The 15651-nt window shown below is 42.7% G+C and overlaps 1 protein-coding gene across 1 annotated transcript in view; it reads left to right on the forward strand.

The window, feature by feature from the left end:
- Positions 1–15651, forward strand: part of LOC119161543 (carboxypeptidase D) — a 71669-nt gene that overhangs the window by 41377 nt on the left and 14641 nt on the right. The window contains exons 3-7 of the mRNA XM_037414083.2: positions 163–312; positions 3944–4107; positions 4801–4925; positions 10132–10271; positions 11352–11478. Of these exons, the coding sequence (XP_037269980.2) occupies positions 163–312; positions 3944–4107; positions 4801–4925; positions 10132–10271; positions 11352–11478 (706 nt within the window). The remainder of the gene's footprint in view (positions 1–162; positions 313–3943; positions 4108–4800; positions 4926–10131; positions 10272–11351; positions 11479–15651) is intronic.

Consider the following 15651-nt stretch of genomic DNA (forward strand, 5'->3'; position numbering starts at 1 on the left):
ACGTCCCTCATAATCACATCGTGCATTGACACGTATAGTCAAAGCCTTTATTAGTCATTAGAAATACTTCTGAACACGACATGTAGCGAATCGTTAAGCCAACACAAAGTTGGCGCGCGATAATTAGTGTTCGAACTGCTGCTGTCCTTGCTTTTTGTGCAGTCTCCACGTGAAGACTGGGTGAGCGGTCGTACCAACGCGATGGGTGTGGACCTCAACAGGGACTTTCCCGACTTGGAACGCATCCTGCGAAACAGTAACGTCAGGAGGATCAAGCCAGACCACCTCTTCAATGGAGAACTTACCCACCCGGTAAGACTCGCTCGCTGTGATGGGTTTCTTACGGATAAGAAGATAAAGAAAGTGCATTGCGTCGATGATGGTAACCTTCTCAATAAAAAGGACGAGGCTGTTTTCTGTTTCCTTCACTTTAGGGAAACAACACACGAACGTAAGGAATACAACACGCACTCATGGTAACAAAACATTCTACAACATATGTAAGAGCACTAAGCGTCACATAAACAAGTTAGTCAATAATAAGGAAACGTATCACCAGTGAGCGCTACTACTTACGCGAACGACGTCTACGCTGAACAAATACGAGCCCGGAGATGCCGTCGTCGGAAGAATTTTGTGAAGGGTGGGGTGACGCTCCCGTGTATGCGCCCTGGTAATAAGTAGGTACCGAAGACAGGGTCAACGAAGTCGGGCAGAGGTCTGCTCCTCAGACGCGCGGACCAAGGGCCACAGCCAAGCACTCGGGCCCATACGTCTGACATTCGGCCTAATGGCTGCAGTAGCTTCCCGCTTGCTCCGTGAAGGGTCGGCGTTTGAGGTCAAGCGAAGCAGGCCGCTCCGACTCTCGACTTCTGCCAAGCACTTGGTAGAAATCATGACCATGAGGCTGACGAACCGCCTCCCCCCTTGCTCCGCGAACGAAGGGTACCTTTCGAACCGCGTGCCACTCCACTCCACCCGCCCTTTTTCTCTTCCTCGGGGCCTCGTGTCGCACCCCACCGCCGTCTTCTCCTTCGCACACGTTTTGTCACCGTGCTTCTGCCTGACTACTTCGTGCGCTATCTCCATGTCAGCTTTGTAACACCACCGTACGCAACTCTCGCACACTTCTCCCATCACACACACATGAATTACATACTATTAAGTACGCTGTGGCAATTAAGGTACGTTTTGACGTTTGATCGATTATCCTTCGTGCACTGTAACGCTCGGGTTGATTCTTTGTCTAGTTTCGTATTATATACTGGTACTTATATAAAAGTGACCAGTTATACGTCATTGATGAGACATGCGGTAAAAGGAAACCCAGATACACGAGAACCATCTCTGGTGTTGCACGTCAGCTATGCGCATGCGCATGCTGAGATATGAAATCACCAATGAACGATTGTTTTAGCTGGCCGTCGTATCTCCCTATATATGCAGCAATTTATTTTAATAATTTGAAAGCAACAATGACACGCTACGCCCAAACGTGAGCGTCGCGGCATTTAATACGAATTAACCACGTATATACAAGGTGACCGTGCGCTGCAGATGTGCTCCTCCCTCCAGCGCGCAGTTGGAGCGAGTTTCCAGCCACTGCTGATCTACTCAGAAAACATATAGCCTGTGCGTACAGTCTCGTGGCCAAATTTGCACATGGGACAGACAAATGAATAAAATTATGAACCATCTCCTCAAAGGAACCATGGTGTGATGAGAAACAGGAGCTGTGCGCACGCTGTGTACCCGGCTGAAACAGGCGTCGACGTGGGTGCTGGGAACGGTTTTAAGCGAAACTAGGTGTAGCCTTTACTCGTGTAAGCGTGTCTTTGAAACGCGGAGACATGGGAGGCGGGTTGGGGTTCGTGCAAGTTTTATAGGAGGTAACGAGCCGAAAGAGTGTTTCACTCGACGTGCGGTCGAGCGTTGCTGGTAGTGCGAGTGAGCGGAGGAGCAACACCACCTAGATGTGTTGGGAAGAGCCGGCAGCTGCTGCGGGTGAAGGAGATAGTGACGCCAACGCGCCGCTGTGACTTGACCTACTTGGCATTGTTCCAAACACTGTGGAGGGGGGGACGCGGTGTGGCGCGTTGGCACGGAGACATGGGCGGACAGCGTTACATGGACTTGTCAAAGAGCTGCCTCGCATCTGAAAAAGAATGAAGGAAGAATATTTACGTCAAATTGTAAATATTGTTCTTGGACGAGATAAACAAGATGGGAAACGATGCAGATACATCTACAGTGTTTCGCAATATGAGTGCATTCTAACGCTCTCGGATTATGCGTGGCTCGTTCTCTGGACAATTTTGTCGGCGTCTTGACCACGGGCACCAAGAAACTCACGATAGGGCTTACAGAAACCTAAAGAAGTTAGCATATTGAGCCGATAAAGACTATAGAGATTATATAAAGATTATATAGCAAGACTCATTCAATATTTATTGTTATCCCTGTGGGTTCGTTGTGGTTGTTGTTGTTGCTCACCACATAGCGGCTATTTACCAGTGTGTCTTATGTAGTGGAAACTGATAAACTTCTAGAATCTCTGCTTGTAAGCACTAACGCGGTCTTCGGTAAGATACCCATTGAACGAACGTCAGTTCAACAAACTATTCAGTTGTAAGAACCTGTTTTAAGCCCCTAACAGAAGCGCCACTGGATTCAATGCTAACGTTTTTCAAATTAACGAAGTCAGTGTAGAAAGCATTTCACATCTACGAGCATATTTTGCGACCTCATACGATGATTATCAGGTCAAAATGATGAGAAATTGTCTGAACGACAGAGTACGGACAGCAATTTATATCTTTTTTGAACTTTCTCACCTGCGATTTTCACGTTGCGACATGCAAGACGGGAACATGGTACAAAAAAAAGATTGAGGTCAGTGTCCTACCTCAGGAAGAAGAGAAAAAGGAAGGAGTATCATTTGTAGATGAATGAGTAAATGAATGAAAACAACTTTTATCAGGTTCATCAAGACGCGACGAAGTCGCTCACCTGACTTAGTACCACGTCAGTCCAGAACGGCTCAACCTACCCGCCAATACCAACAAATTCAGCTAAAGAAGCACTGATGCAGTAGGAAAACTGAACCCCTTTGCGGTCTAGCAGAGTGTTGTGTCAGAGATGATTCATGAGAGCTTGGGCACAGTGGCTGAATTCATGACCACTGCAGCCCTAGTTGCACAAGTGAAGCGGAAGGTTACTACTTTTGTCAAAGCATCCAAATTAAAGCAGAAATTTAAATTCTTTGGGCAGCATTCGAAATAAAAGGGTGCAAGTTTTATTTTAGCAACTGGGTGTATTTTTTGTTTGTTTTCATCTGCTGATAACAAGTTTCAACATAACTATTTCAGTTCATCGAAATTTCATGTTAACAAAGTTTTTCGTGGAGTCCCTGGAAGTTCTTTCAAATGAAGTTTTACTGTCTATATACCACACTTACGCAATGTTAAAAATAATAAATAATGAAGGAAGAAATAACGTAAATGTAATTGAGCTCATCTTGGACCTGCATCATTACTAATGTGGTGCATTTATTGCTAACCATAACTTATACAAATTTTTAAAAGATAAAAGGAGTTTTATATACAATTAAAGAGTGATTTTTGAAACGTATATGAAGGTGTAGTCCGCATGCATCCGTTGGATCAGGGCAATTTTAAAAAACCACATTCTACAAACAAGTGTGCTATTCCGTATTACGGAATGCCACGGCAACCAAAAATCTAAGCTACTTTATATGGGTGGGTTTTGCCATATTGCTTCGTGTAAGTTTCTACGTACGCGTTGTCTAAAACATTTGCTTTGGTACGTCTGCGCACGCGTCCGAAAAGCCAGTGCATTCGAGCACGTGCGGAATTTAGCGCAAAGCTGCAGGTATACCATGCAGTCTCATAATTTCATCCAGAATGTTCTGTGTCATTCCTAGGTGCAGCCAGAGACGAAAGCCGTCATGGAGTGGATAATGTCGCTGCCGTTCGTGTTGTCAGCGAATTTCCACGGTGGCGCCTTGGTTGCAAACTACCCCTTCGATGATACCCTTGACGGTTCGCAAAAGAAGTACACATCAGCGCCTGATGACGCCACATTCAGGTGCGTATACCCTCACGTGCGCCCACGTTCCTGTAACAAAACAACTGCGTGTCCTATACGTGTACGCGACTTGCTCGCGCAGCATTAACGGAACCCTTAGAATGTTCATAATCGAGGGGCGAAGCCATACAGGGCTAAACGGGACGTGCTTTCTGAGGAGTTTCCCGTGCATCGATCGAGCAATATTTGCTTACATTTCAAGCTCTTCCATACGTTGCGTACAGTAGCTGTCACTTGTAATCTTTGCTTTGCTAAGCGCTTTTATTATGTTTGCAGGGACCTAATCTTCGATTCTTAACACGGTACTTTTATCGCTTCAACAGACGGCAGACTTGTCAGAGACATGGGAAAGAAAGACGCTTGTAACAAGTGACTCGCCGAACTACAAGTTCTTATTAGTAGTCCACATTATTTTTATGTTTATTCCGCTAATGCGCGTCAGTGTTCTGTCCTACGCCTACACCCCCTCTTCTCCCCCACCCGTCCTAACTTCTGTTGAGGTTCGCCATCACAGAAGCGTACCCTCCGGTTCTGGCTTGAACTTATGAATGCTTTCATGCCACCGCGTGGTGCGTATAGTCATTTGATTTCATGCGATTGTAAAATTGAGAACAATAATTGGTGTTGTGTGCATACATCTTGCATGATGTTTCGTATCGTCTTCGAGAAATACGCATACTGTTGTGCATGCAGGCATCTGGCACAGATGTACGCGTCCAGTCACCCACGCATGAAGAAAGGCGAGACGTGCGGCGGAGACGCCTTTAGGGACACTGGTGGCATCACCAACGGGGCTGCATGGTATGCCGTCGCTGGAGGTGAGTTCCTGCTCCTCTTTTATGATTTCATCCCACAATCTGTTTCTCTCGCTCTTTCTCTCTCTTTGAGTGCATGCTGTAGTATAAGTTTTTTTGTCGATTCACTGACGCATCAATTTTGATGTTTAATTTTTAATTGTGAAGCATTTCTTAGCGTATCTATCTATCTCTCTATCTATCTATCTACCTATCTATCTATCTATCTATCTATCTATCTATCTATCTATCTATCTATCTGTCTGTCTGTCTGTCTGTATGTCTGTCCGTCCGTCCGTCCGTCCGTCCATCTGTCTGTCTGTCTGTCTGTCTAGCCACCCACGACTATTAGCTCTCTTGGCCGTTTCGATTATGGTATTGATAGCAAACTTGGTATGGCATAACATGACTGCATGAAGAACACATTTGACTATTCTTAGCATGAAAATCACGACATGTATGCCATAAATGTAATGATTCATATTTCATGCTCCTGCAGCTCTTGCAGTTGTTTCGTTCACATGGCATGTTGCAAAACTGATACGGTATGGCATGATTGCATGGGGAACACAAGCGACAGACCCTAAAATTAAAATTATGACATGCATTTCATGTAACGATATGACTACATGTCACGATCATGATACGCTGGCATCCGTTTTGCTAGCGTCAGATATACCAAATTTGGTTTACAGTACGCGATTGGATGACGAAGGTATGTGACTGGTGCAAACATGGTAATCATGAAATGCATGTCATGTAACATGACTACATGCCACGCTCATGATGCACTGGCAGCCGTTTCACTAGCTTCACTTATACCGATTTTGGTATTACGGGACGTTAATGGATGATGACGGTATGCTACTGGTGCAAACATAATAAACATGATATGCGTGTCACGTAAAAACATGACTACATGCAAGCTCATGAGGCACTCGTGGTTGTTTTGCTAGCTTCACAATGACCAAACTGGGTATTACATGACACGAACGGATGTCATAGATAAATGACACAACCAAAAAAGACAATCATGACATGCGTGTCATGTAAACACATGACTAGATACCACACTGATGATGCGCTCGCGGTCATTTCACTAATTTCACATATGCCAAATTTAGTATTACGTGAAGTCAATGGATGACAAAGGTATGTGACTGGTGCAAACATCATAATCATGAGATACGTGTCATGTGGGAAAATGCATTGCAATAGGATGGAAAGGTGGGCTAATTGATAATTGTTGATTGTTCAGCGAACTGGGAGCACAGAAGTAACACAGACACGAAGCAAAGAGGAGGCACACAGCATGAACGCTCAACTAACAACTGGTTTATTCTCACGTTAGAAGGACACATAGGTACACAAGGGTGCGCATGTCAACAGGAATAAGATGATAGTGTGAGCAGCAAGCTTGTTGTGTGTGAGCAGCAAGCAAGTTTATTCGATGCACTTGTCTACGAATTATCTATATAGTTAAACTCACAGTCAAGTAGGGATAATGACGGATGGCTGATACATTGATTCTTATTTCTAGAAATGTAACATGCTTCAAAAATTTCGCGCGTGGTTTGAAGCGGATGCCGGTAAAGTACACTTGTTTTCTCAAACAACGATTGACAATTGTAGGAATTGCAATGTGAAGCTACAACGAACAAAAGGACTACCTTTCAAGGAACTCAAATGCTCCCTGAGGCGTACATTGAACCATCGGCCGCTTTGGCCGATGTACATGGGACCGCTAGCAGTATGCTATACACCACTCCTAAATTACACTTAACAAACTGTTTTGCATGTTTCTGCAAACACCCTCCGCTTTTAGATGCGCCCTGCACCCTCCTATGCACCATGGGGCATATACGGCCCAATTTATTGGGTGCAGAGAAAACAACGTCCACACCAAACTGGTTCCCCACATTTTTTAGTCCGTGTGCCATTTTATGAATGTAAGTGATGACGGCCACGCGTTTGTTTTCTTTATTGCATTCTACAGAAACACATGCATGTTTATCATCATCACTCTCCATCCGCAGAAGTCTCTCACTCACCGATGCAATTAGATATGGCAGAGGGACAGCACCGAAAAACCCTCTTAGGCTAAGAGCGGCGGTGCCGAAATTTCAGCAGGAAGGGGGGGGCTTATTGATCTGAAGTGGGAGAAGGCTGGCAAATGGTCATTTTGCGCTATGTATGCCTTGGCAAAAAATATTTCGACAGTTGGGTGTGAAGTATGGGCCCAACGTGCCAATTCCTGGTTACGGCACTGTGGCCGATGAGTTTCTAAGAAGATCTGCGTGGTAAAGAGAAAGCTGGAAAAAAATAAATGGTACTGAAGTTGTATAATTGGAGTCTGATACACTGTATACATTTACATTACCAAGGTTTAGAGAAGTAAAAAACGAGTATCGAAGTAGACAGAGGTTCAAACCCGCAAATGTATAGCGCACCAAAACAAACACATTCGAAGAAAGTAAACTCGCGGCCGACGGGCGCTTTCTACCAACGTTAGCTTTCTATAACCATTACTGCGCATCGCTGATGCTCTTTTCATTCCATATTCTACTTGCAGGGGCTAAGCGACCACTTGCTGCTTCATTTTTCTTTCACCTGCACAGTACTTCACAGTGGGAACCACAAAAAATATATCCGGGACTATAAGCGTGCAGATTTTGATGCTATTGATTATGATCTTTCAGCTTTTTTAAGTGATTACATGCACAACTTTTATGATCGCTCCATTAATACTAACTGGACTTTATTCAAAGACAAGGTTCTATCACTCATAGAAAAATATGTGCCACGCATAGTCATCACATCTAACCTGCTATCACCATGGTTCAGTCAATCGCTTAAACGACTACGCAATATGAAAAAATGCATTTTCAGCTCTGCAAAGGTAACTGGCACTCAAGAAGGTTGCAGTGATTATCAGGCCGTGGCTACGGAATACAAACAAGCCCTAAAAGACGCTAAGGATTCATTTTTCAATACTACATTACCATCTCTTTTAATTACTAACCCTAAGCAATTTTGGAATGTAGTCAACAAAAGAGACAATTCCTCAATCACCCTTAAAGATGCAAACAATCGCATAATCAAACTTTATGAATCTGCAAATGTTCTAAACTCTGTATTTGTTTCTGCTTTTTCACAAAATGTGTGTTCCGTAACTCCCACATATGCTAGTTTGAATTTCTTAACAATGGACCCGATTGTCTTTGATGCTGCCGGTATAGAAAAAATCATAAAAAAATCTAAAAGATTCATCATCATGTGGTGTTGATGGCATCAATTCAAAGTTTTTAATTAGTACTAAAGTGTACAGTGCCATCATTCTCACTAATATATTTCAGCAATCGCTTCATACCGGTTGCATTCGGGAAGACTGGAAGGTAGGGAAGGTGATTCCCATGCACAAGTCTGGGGATAGGCATTCTCCATATAATTATCGACCAATCTCGCTCACATGTATTTCATGTAAGGTTATGGAACATGTTGTTTGCTCTCATCTCGCATCTTTTCTACAGTCAAACTCCTTTTTTACAGATCACCAGCATGGATTTTGCTAGTCATTTTCATGTGAAACACAACTTTTGACATTCACACATGACCTAAATTCTATTCTTGACAGGGATTCCATTGTCGACTGCATATTCCTAGACTTCTCAAAGGCGTTTGACAAGGTTTCTCATCAACTGCTTCTTTTAAAACTCAGCAAACTTAACATTGATCTGAACGTTCTTTAATGGCTTCACTCTTTTCTCACTGATCGTTCCCAATTTGTCACTGTGAATAACTCCTCATCCATCACTTCTGCAGTTGAATCGGGCGTGCCTCAAGGCTCTGTGCTGGGGCCTTTGCTTTTCCTCATCTACATAAACAACTTACCTGATAATCTATGTTCATCAATAAACCTGTTCACTGACGACTGTGTTATATACTGTGTTATTAACAGCGACTCTGACATCTATCTTCTTCAATCAGATATAAACCGTGTTCGTGACTGGACTAACTCGTGGAACATGAAGTTAAACACTAACAAATGCAAGCACATGCGCGTTTCACGTCGCGATACAACATTGCCCTCTTATCATCTTAATAATACTAACCTAGAACCTGTGTCATGTTACAAATATCTAGGCGTACACATCACTTCTGATCTTTCCTGGAAGATGCATGTAACACATGTAACCAATAATGCTAATTGTACGCTGGGCTTTATATGCCGTAATTTTCATCTTTCTTCCTTTGCAGTAAAATTACTTCTGTATAAATCATTAGTACGTTTCAAAATGAAATATGCTGCATCTGTGTGGGACCCCAGCCAAGAAACACTCATCCATCAGCTTGAATCCATCCAGAGTCGGGCTGCTTGTTTCATTCTTTCCAACTATTATCGCCCTCTAGCGCCACTTCCATGAAAACAACTTTATCCTTACCTCTGCTCTCACAACGTAGGGAAATATATCGTCTCTGCCTGTTTCACAAGATATATTACCACAATTCAGCCCTTAGGAATAAATTGATAACCCCTTATTTTTACGTATCCGCTCGCATCGACCATCGTCATAAGGTTGGCATTCCCACATGCCACACCAACCATTTTTACAATTCATTCATCCCCTGTACGTCAGCAAGTTGGAATCACCTTCCCCGATCTGTAGTCGAGACGTCTAATACCTCTATGTTTAAGGCTGCTATAACTAACCTGTCGCCATAATTTTTAGGAATATAGTATTTCCATTTTTCAGTAGACCTGTTAAGCTTTGTAGTTCTTTAATACCTGTTTTTGTTCTTATATAGTGCAATATTTCTTGTTGGTTTCCTTCACTGATCCATGTAACCACCAATTTTCCACTTTTTCATTATGTTGTGTAACCCACTCCCCTTTGTGATGCCCTCGGGCCCTGAGGGTATTGAAATAAATAGAAATAAATAATAAATAAAAGCTGTGCGTGTGAACCAATGCCCTGTCTGCGTATCCTGGTGCCGATCGATCGCCGCGTGCCCCTCCGCTTAGTCGCTCGCATGTCAAGCATGGTGAACAGCTTTCTTTGCTCTTGGTACATGCTTACAAAACGTTAAAAAAACTTGAAGTGAAGTGTTACTCTCCTTTAACACGCTGGAAAAAATGTGGTTTTGGTAAGCAACATTTGCCCGGTGACTGTTTTGTTTTTTCACACCATGTTTGCACCACAGTCACATATTTTTGGCGCGTTCCTCGCAGGCATGCAAGACTTCAATTACTTGGGCTCAAACGATTTCGAGATCACAGTAGAGCTCGGCTGCCGCAAGTTCCCGCCGGAATCTGAGCTGCAGAAAGAGTGGGAGGACAACAAACAGGCGCTACTCAACTTTCTCTGGCAGGTATACGTGCGGCCAACTTAAATATGCACCTTTTGCAGTGAGATACCGCACCGAAACTGTGATGTGATTATAAGGCAAGTCGCAGTAGGGTATTCAAGATTGATTTTGATCACCCAGGTTTTCTTTGTTTGTACCTCTAAATCTATAAGTGAAGGGTCTTCCACGTCTAAGGTTAACACCTCATTGGTATTCTGAAGACATCATAGATTCTGATGTTTATTACATATTTTGAAAAATTATTACTGTGTTTACAAACAGGATGATTAGACGCTATATAATGGACATTTCTGTTGTAATGCTGAATAAATGTTTTTGTTCGAACGTCTTTTATACTAATGAAGAGTTCACCTCAGATGTAATTGAAACTGTACATGAGTGTTCGTCTTGTAGTACACCTGCAATGAAATGCTGTCACTGTGCAAAGTAATGAACCATGTGCCTTCACGCTTAGCAGCACAACAGCACAGGCGCTAAGCTACAACCGCTGATAAAATGATCGAAAGCTATGGGACAGCCACACGAAGGTGCACTACTCTAACAGCCCTATACTAATAAAACTGATTCATATGGTTTGGTAATTTTACAAACAAGATCCGTACATGGCATGGTATACAGATAAAATGAGATGACTGCACAGAAACAATCTTTTCTTCTGAGCTCAACATAATCAAAATTAACAAGCTGTTCAAACATACGCTAGAGATGTGTGTGGAAAGTATACGTGAGCCTCCTTCTACTGTCCAGGCCTTCATTATCTGACAATTTATGATAACAATTTAGGCACAGCCAAGTTAGAACACCAATGCTCAGAGCAGAGGCACATGAGGGGTTTTATTTTTTACCCATCGGCTCAACTGGGATTCCATCCTGCGTTCTTCTGGTCTAAAATCAAGCACCATAGCCACTAGACCTCTAGAGCTGTTAGAAGGGATTTGTCATCTTGTGCTCTTTAAATGTTGAATGCTGCATACTACTGTGTCGCAGCTTTTCATTCTGTGAGTGTACTATAAGTATATAAATCAAGTAAAATAGGCGCTACCATCACAGGTGCTTGGAATACTCTATGATACTGAATTGCAGGCACACATTGGAATCAAAGGCTTGGTCACCGACAGCATTTCGGGCGAGCCTATTGCCGATGCGGATGTGGAGGTGACCAACTTCACTGATGGAGAACCGCTACTGATTCGCCATAATGTTATTACGAGTAAGTCACAGCCCATATATACATATGTGGTTACGCGCATTGAACATGTTGATTGCCAAACTGTGCAAAACTTTTTTGTGTTGCATAATAATTTAATCGTGAAGCTTCAGACTTGCCTTACCAGGTCAGTTAGGATATGTGGTGGTAAAATCTTTCATTGCAAATATGAATGCTGGAGGCAAAACATTCTACATTGGTGGTTGAGATAAGTTCGGCTGCATGTACATGGTGAACCCTTTCCTCTTCATAGAAAAATAACTGATATTCTGCTCTCTCGGTTTCATTTTCAGTATATATTTAAAGGCATTTGGTCAGTGTCAATGACGTTTTGTGGATGTTATTATTCAACATTGCTATTATATACCTCACTAAGGGGGAAAAAAACATACTGAGGTGGCCACCCTAAAAATAAAGATACTTTCTCTATGGGGCAATGACTCTAATTAACCACTTCTCATATATATTTTCTCTATCTGAGTTTTTACTATAAATAGTGATGCCTATAAACGTTGTCAGCATGACGTAAAAGTGGTTCCATTGTTCTGATCATTCACTGTGTGATTCCAAAACAGAACAAGAAACGCCAACTCAGACTACGTTAGTTCAAGTTGCAAACCTAATAATATTATTTTCATTACTATACTGCTGGTAGCCCTCCTGAAAAAGGAAAGAAAGCTCGGCAGCATGATACACTCCCCGTATAGCATTTGAAAGTGCTATACAGTGAATGTGCTATTTAGCGCAGGCACTTGAAGATGCCTGCTGTGCAATTGGTGAGTGAATTGGTGAAGCATTCACCTTCCACCAAGGCACAGTTGGGAAACCAACGTCTGCTGCTGGATGTTTTGGTATACTTTAGCAACGTCCATTGATAGACTCGCGTCTAAAATGCAAGACTTTTTAGCACACTTTTCTACTAGACGTTTGCAGCTCCTAGCATGCCTGAGGCATGGCAGGAGCGCTGTAAAGTGCCATGGTGCAAAATTGTTAATAATACTAATAATTGGTAGCGTTTCCATGCGAAAAATACCATATATCAATTTCGTGCGCCTAAATCTAAGCACACAAATGTTGTTTACATTTTACCGCCGCTGAAATGCGGCAGCCGTTGGCGGGAATCAAGCCCGTGCTCTCGAGCTTGGAAACGCAACGTCCTATAAACGTTCTATGCCTTCTGGGCCATGAGTGCAACACAAGATTGATGCCACCAGAAATCATATAAATGGCACCATCAACTTCTTGTTTTGCTCTATAGCTAATGAGCGCACACCCAAGGTGACAATTTTGTGATAACCTCAGAATACGGCGACAAATGTATGTATGTATGTATGTATGTATGTATGTATGTATGTATGTATGTGTGCACGTACACGCCAATGCTGTGAGACAGAATTCAAAGTGTCTAAGTTCAAGTGACAGAAACGCTGACATTTATACTAAAGTGTTCTAGAAAGGGATCGAGTACTTCTGCATGTCAAGTGTAAGCCACCCGGTATGCAAGCTCACGAGTGCAATTTAATTGCACTCGTGAGCTTAATTTATATGACACCATGAGGCGTCACGCCTGAGTGTTTTCCATGGGGTTCTTAGAAAGTGTACAGTGGATGTTACTGGTACTACTTGTATAAATTTGAAGAAATTAGGTGGACAAAGAAAAAACTTGCTCCGGCAGGAAGTGAGCTTACAACCTGCAAATAATGCGTCTGATATTCTACCAATTCAGCTATATGGTGGTGGTCATCCACCCAAACATTTCATCAGATATATCTGTACATTTGAACTTGGCAGTGTTGGTCAGTGCCACTCGTAGCCATGACAGTGAATCTAGGTAGCTCTTTTGTTTGCTAGCTTGGCGTAGCACAAGCTCTTGCTACAAGCTGGTAGCTGCCTGAAAAGCTTCCCTCGAAGTCTACAAGAACAAAATCTTCGCTATAATAGAAGGAAAAAAATGGGAATTTAAGAACTCCTTTTTTTAGGTGCAACATTAGCGACAATAATCTAACAGACAGTTAGACCGACCAAAGTATGAGAGACGTTATTTGTTGGAAGTATGACATAAAGGTTGCACAAAAGGACAACTTGCCCTCAGCAGGGACGAAACCGCTTGCTTAGTTGCTTGCTTCTCTGGTCACTGTCACCTGCCTTCATGACCCGGTGCATTGTCTGTTTCAAGCACGCCTCACGCAGATAAATTTTTACTTATAGAAGGCCAAATTCTTGATGGGAGCTGACAGATGGAAACAACATAGTGGGATAATCGTAAGATGAACAGGTGAAGTGCCTCAGACTGGCTGGCCGACATTTCGATTGGAGGACCTACAATAAAAGATATATCTTTCTACTTATATCCTACTACACTTATAGAAGAGTAGTATAAAATTAACAAGCTAGGGTGTTAAAGACATCTACAAGGACCAGTTCATATTCTATTATCGACATGAGAGCGTCGTCTCTTACAAAGCCCCGCACCTTAGATTGCTGAAACAGCATTTGCTCGGAGTGATCGGCTATTGCAGCAGCTCTTAAGTCGCTTCTGCTCATGTGCTGCTGAAGCAAAATACCTCAAATACACATGCTTTGTTTCTGTTGTGCCATTTTAAGGCAACAGCGTTGAAAAGCTCGTTTTAGAAAAATTCTAATGTCAGCGTTTTCTTCGTCGGTTGCTGACTGAAGAAATCATCACTGTCCCTGTCCAAAAAACTGAGAAAGACGCAAATATAAAAATAATTCAAAAATTGGGAGATCCCACGTACCTTGGGAATCGATGTTATGCGAAGTATATGGGAGGAAGAGTACTGTGTTCTAATTTTTCATTGAGTGAAATTTTACCAATTGACACTACAGATACATACAAATATTGTACGCTTAGACATATGTTGAACATTAGCATGTTTACTTTTGTACAACGATGCCAACAGCAATATTAGTATTATTATTAGCACGAGAAACGGTAACCTGATTCTTAGCGCTTGTGCCACTGAGGATGGCGGCTCTGGATACTGATAGATAAATGAGCTTCAGTGGATAGGGCTTCACTACAATTGTCATTAACCTGAAGTGACAGGTGTAATATAGGAGTTCGTATGTATTCTTTATAAAATTGCAGTTCGATTCCTGCTGGGACCACAATATTTACTCTACACGTACGTTGGGTCAACGCTGTATGCCAATGCCAGCTTTTAGGGACGAAGCTCCTATGCGCCGACCTTGTGGCGGCGATGCCTTACAAAACTTATGCAGTAACTAAACACCTGCACAACAAATACAAAAACACATGTGGAAACTACCGAATTAATATGTAATCAGCTATACGACGGCGTAATATATGATACCCGTGCCTTCAGTTTGTCCGTCCATCCATGCATCTGTCCTTCAGTCCATTCATTCACACGTCCATCTATCCGTCTATTGATCTTTCCATCCTACCATCCCTCCATGCATCATTCCGTAATCTGTTCATCCTTTGTACTAAACAGTGACTTCAACGGAGACATTATGGACCTCAGCACCTATAGCTTCGCCCAGTCGTCGTCATTAAATCGTGAAATTGCGTTAATTTTTTGGAATGCTCTCGAATCAAAATTACCAATGTCTGTTCTTGCCGTTCCTTGGTTGATATAAATTATCAATCAGCTTCAGTACCTTGCGCCTAACTACAGTTCATGTTATCCCAACATGACGGCTACATCATAGGAGTACATAAGCAATCTTTGTAAAATTAGATAGCGATCACTGCATCCCGAATTGTTGCTTCGTGGACATTACGGTCTATTTGAAAAGCAGTTGCGAGACCTGGTGTATCTTTGTGGTAGAATACTTGGTTGCCACGCAAAATTCTGGGGTTCGATTCCTTCTGGGCCCCACCGTGGTGGTCTAGTGGCTAAGATATGTACTCAGCTGCTGACCCGCAGGTTGCGATATCGAATCCCGGCTGCAGCGGCTGCATTTTATATGGAAGCAGAAATGCTGTAGGCCCCCTTCCTCAGATTTGTGTGCACATTAAAGAACCCAAAGCAGTCGAAATTTTCAGAGCCCTTCACTGCGGCACCTCTTATAATCATACGGTGGGTGTTAAACCCCCCTTATCAGGATTCCTTCTGAGACTCGGACATTTTTTCATTGCATTCTTCGGCTTGACAATGCCACTGTCAGTTTTCTCTTCACGCTCACTTT

Source organism: Rhipicephalus microplus, chromosome X (genome assembly GCF_043290135.1).
Source record: "Rhipicephalus microplus isolate Deutch F79 chromosome X, USDA_Rmic, whole genome shotgun sequence".
NCBI classification, from domain to species: Eukaryota; Metazoa; Arthropoda; class Arachnida; order Ixodida; family Ixodidae; genus Rhipicephalus; species Rhipicephalus microplus.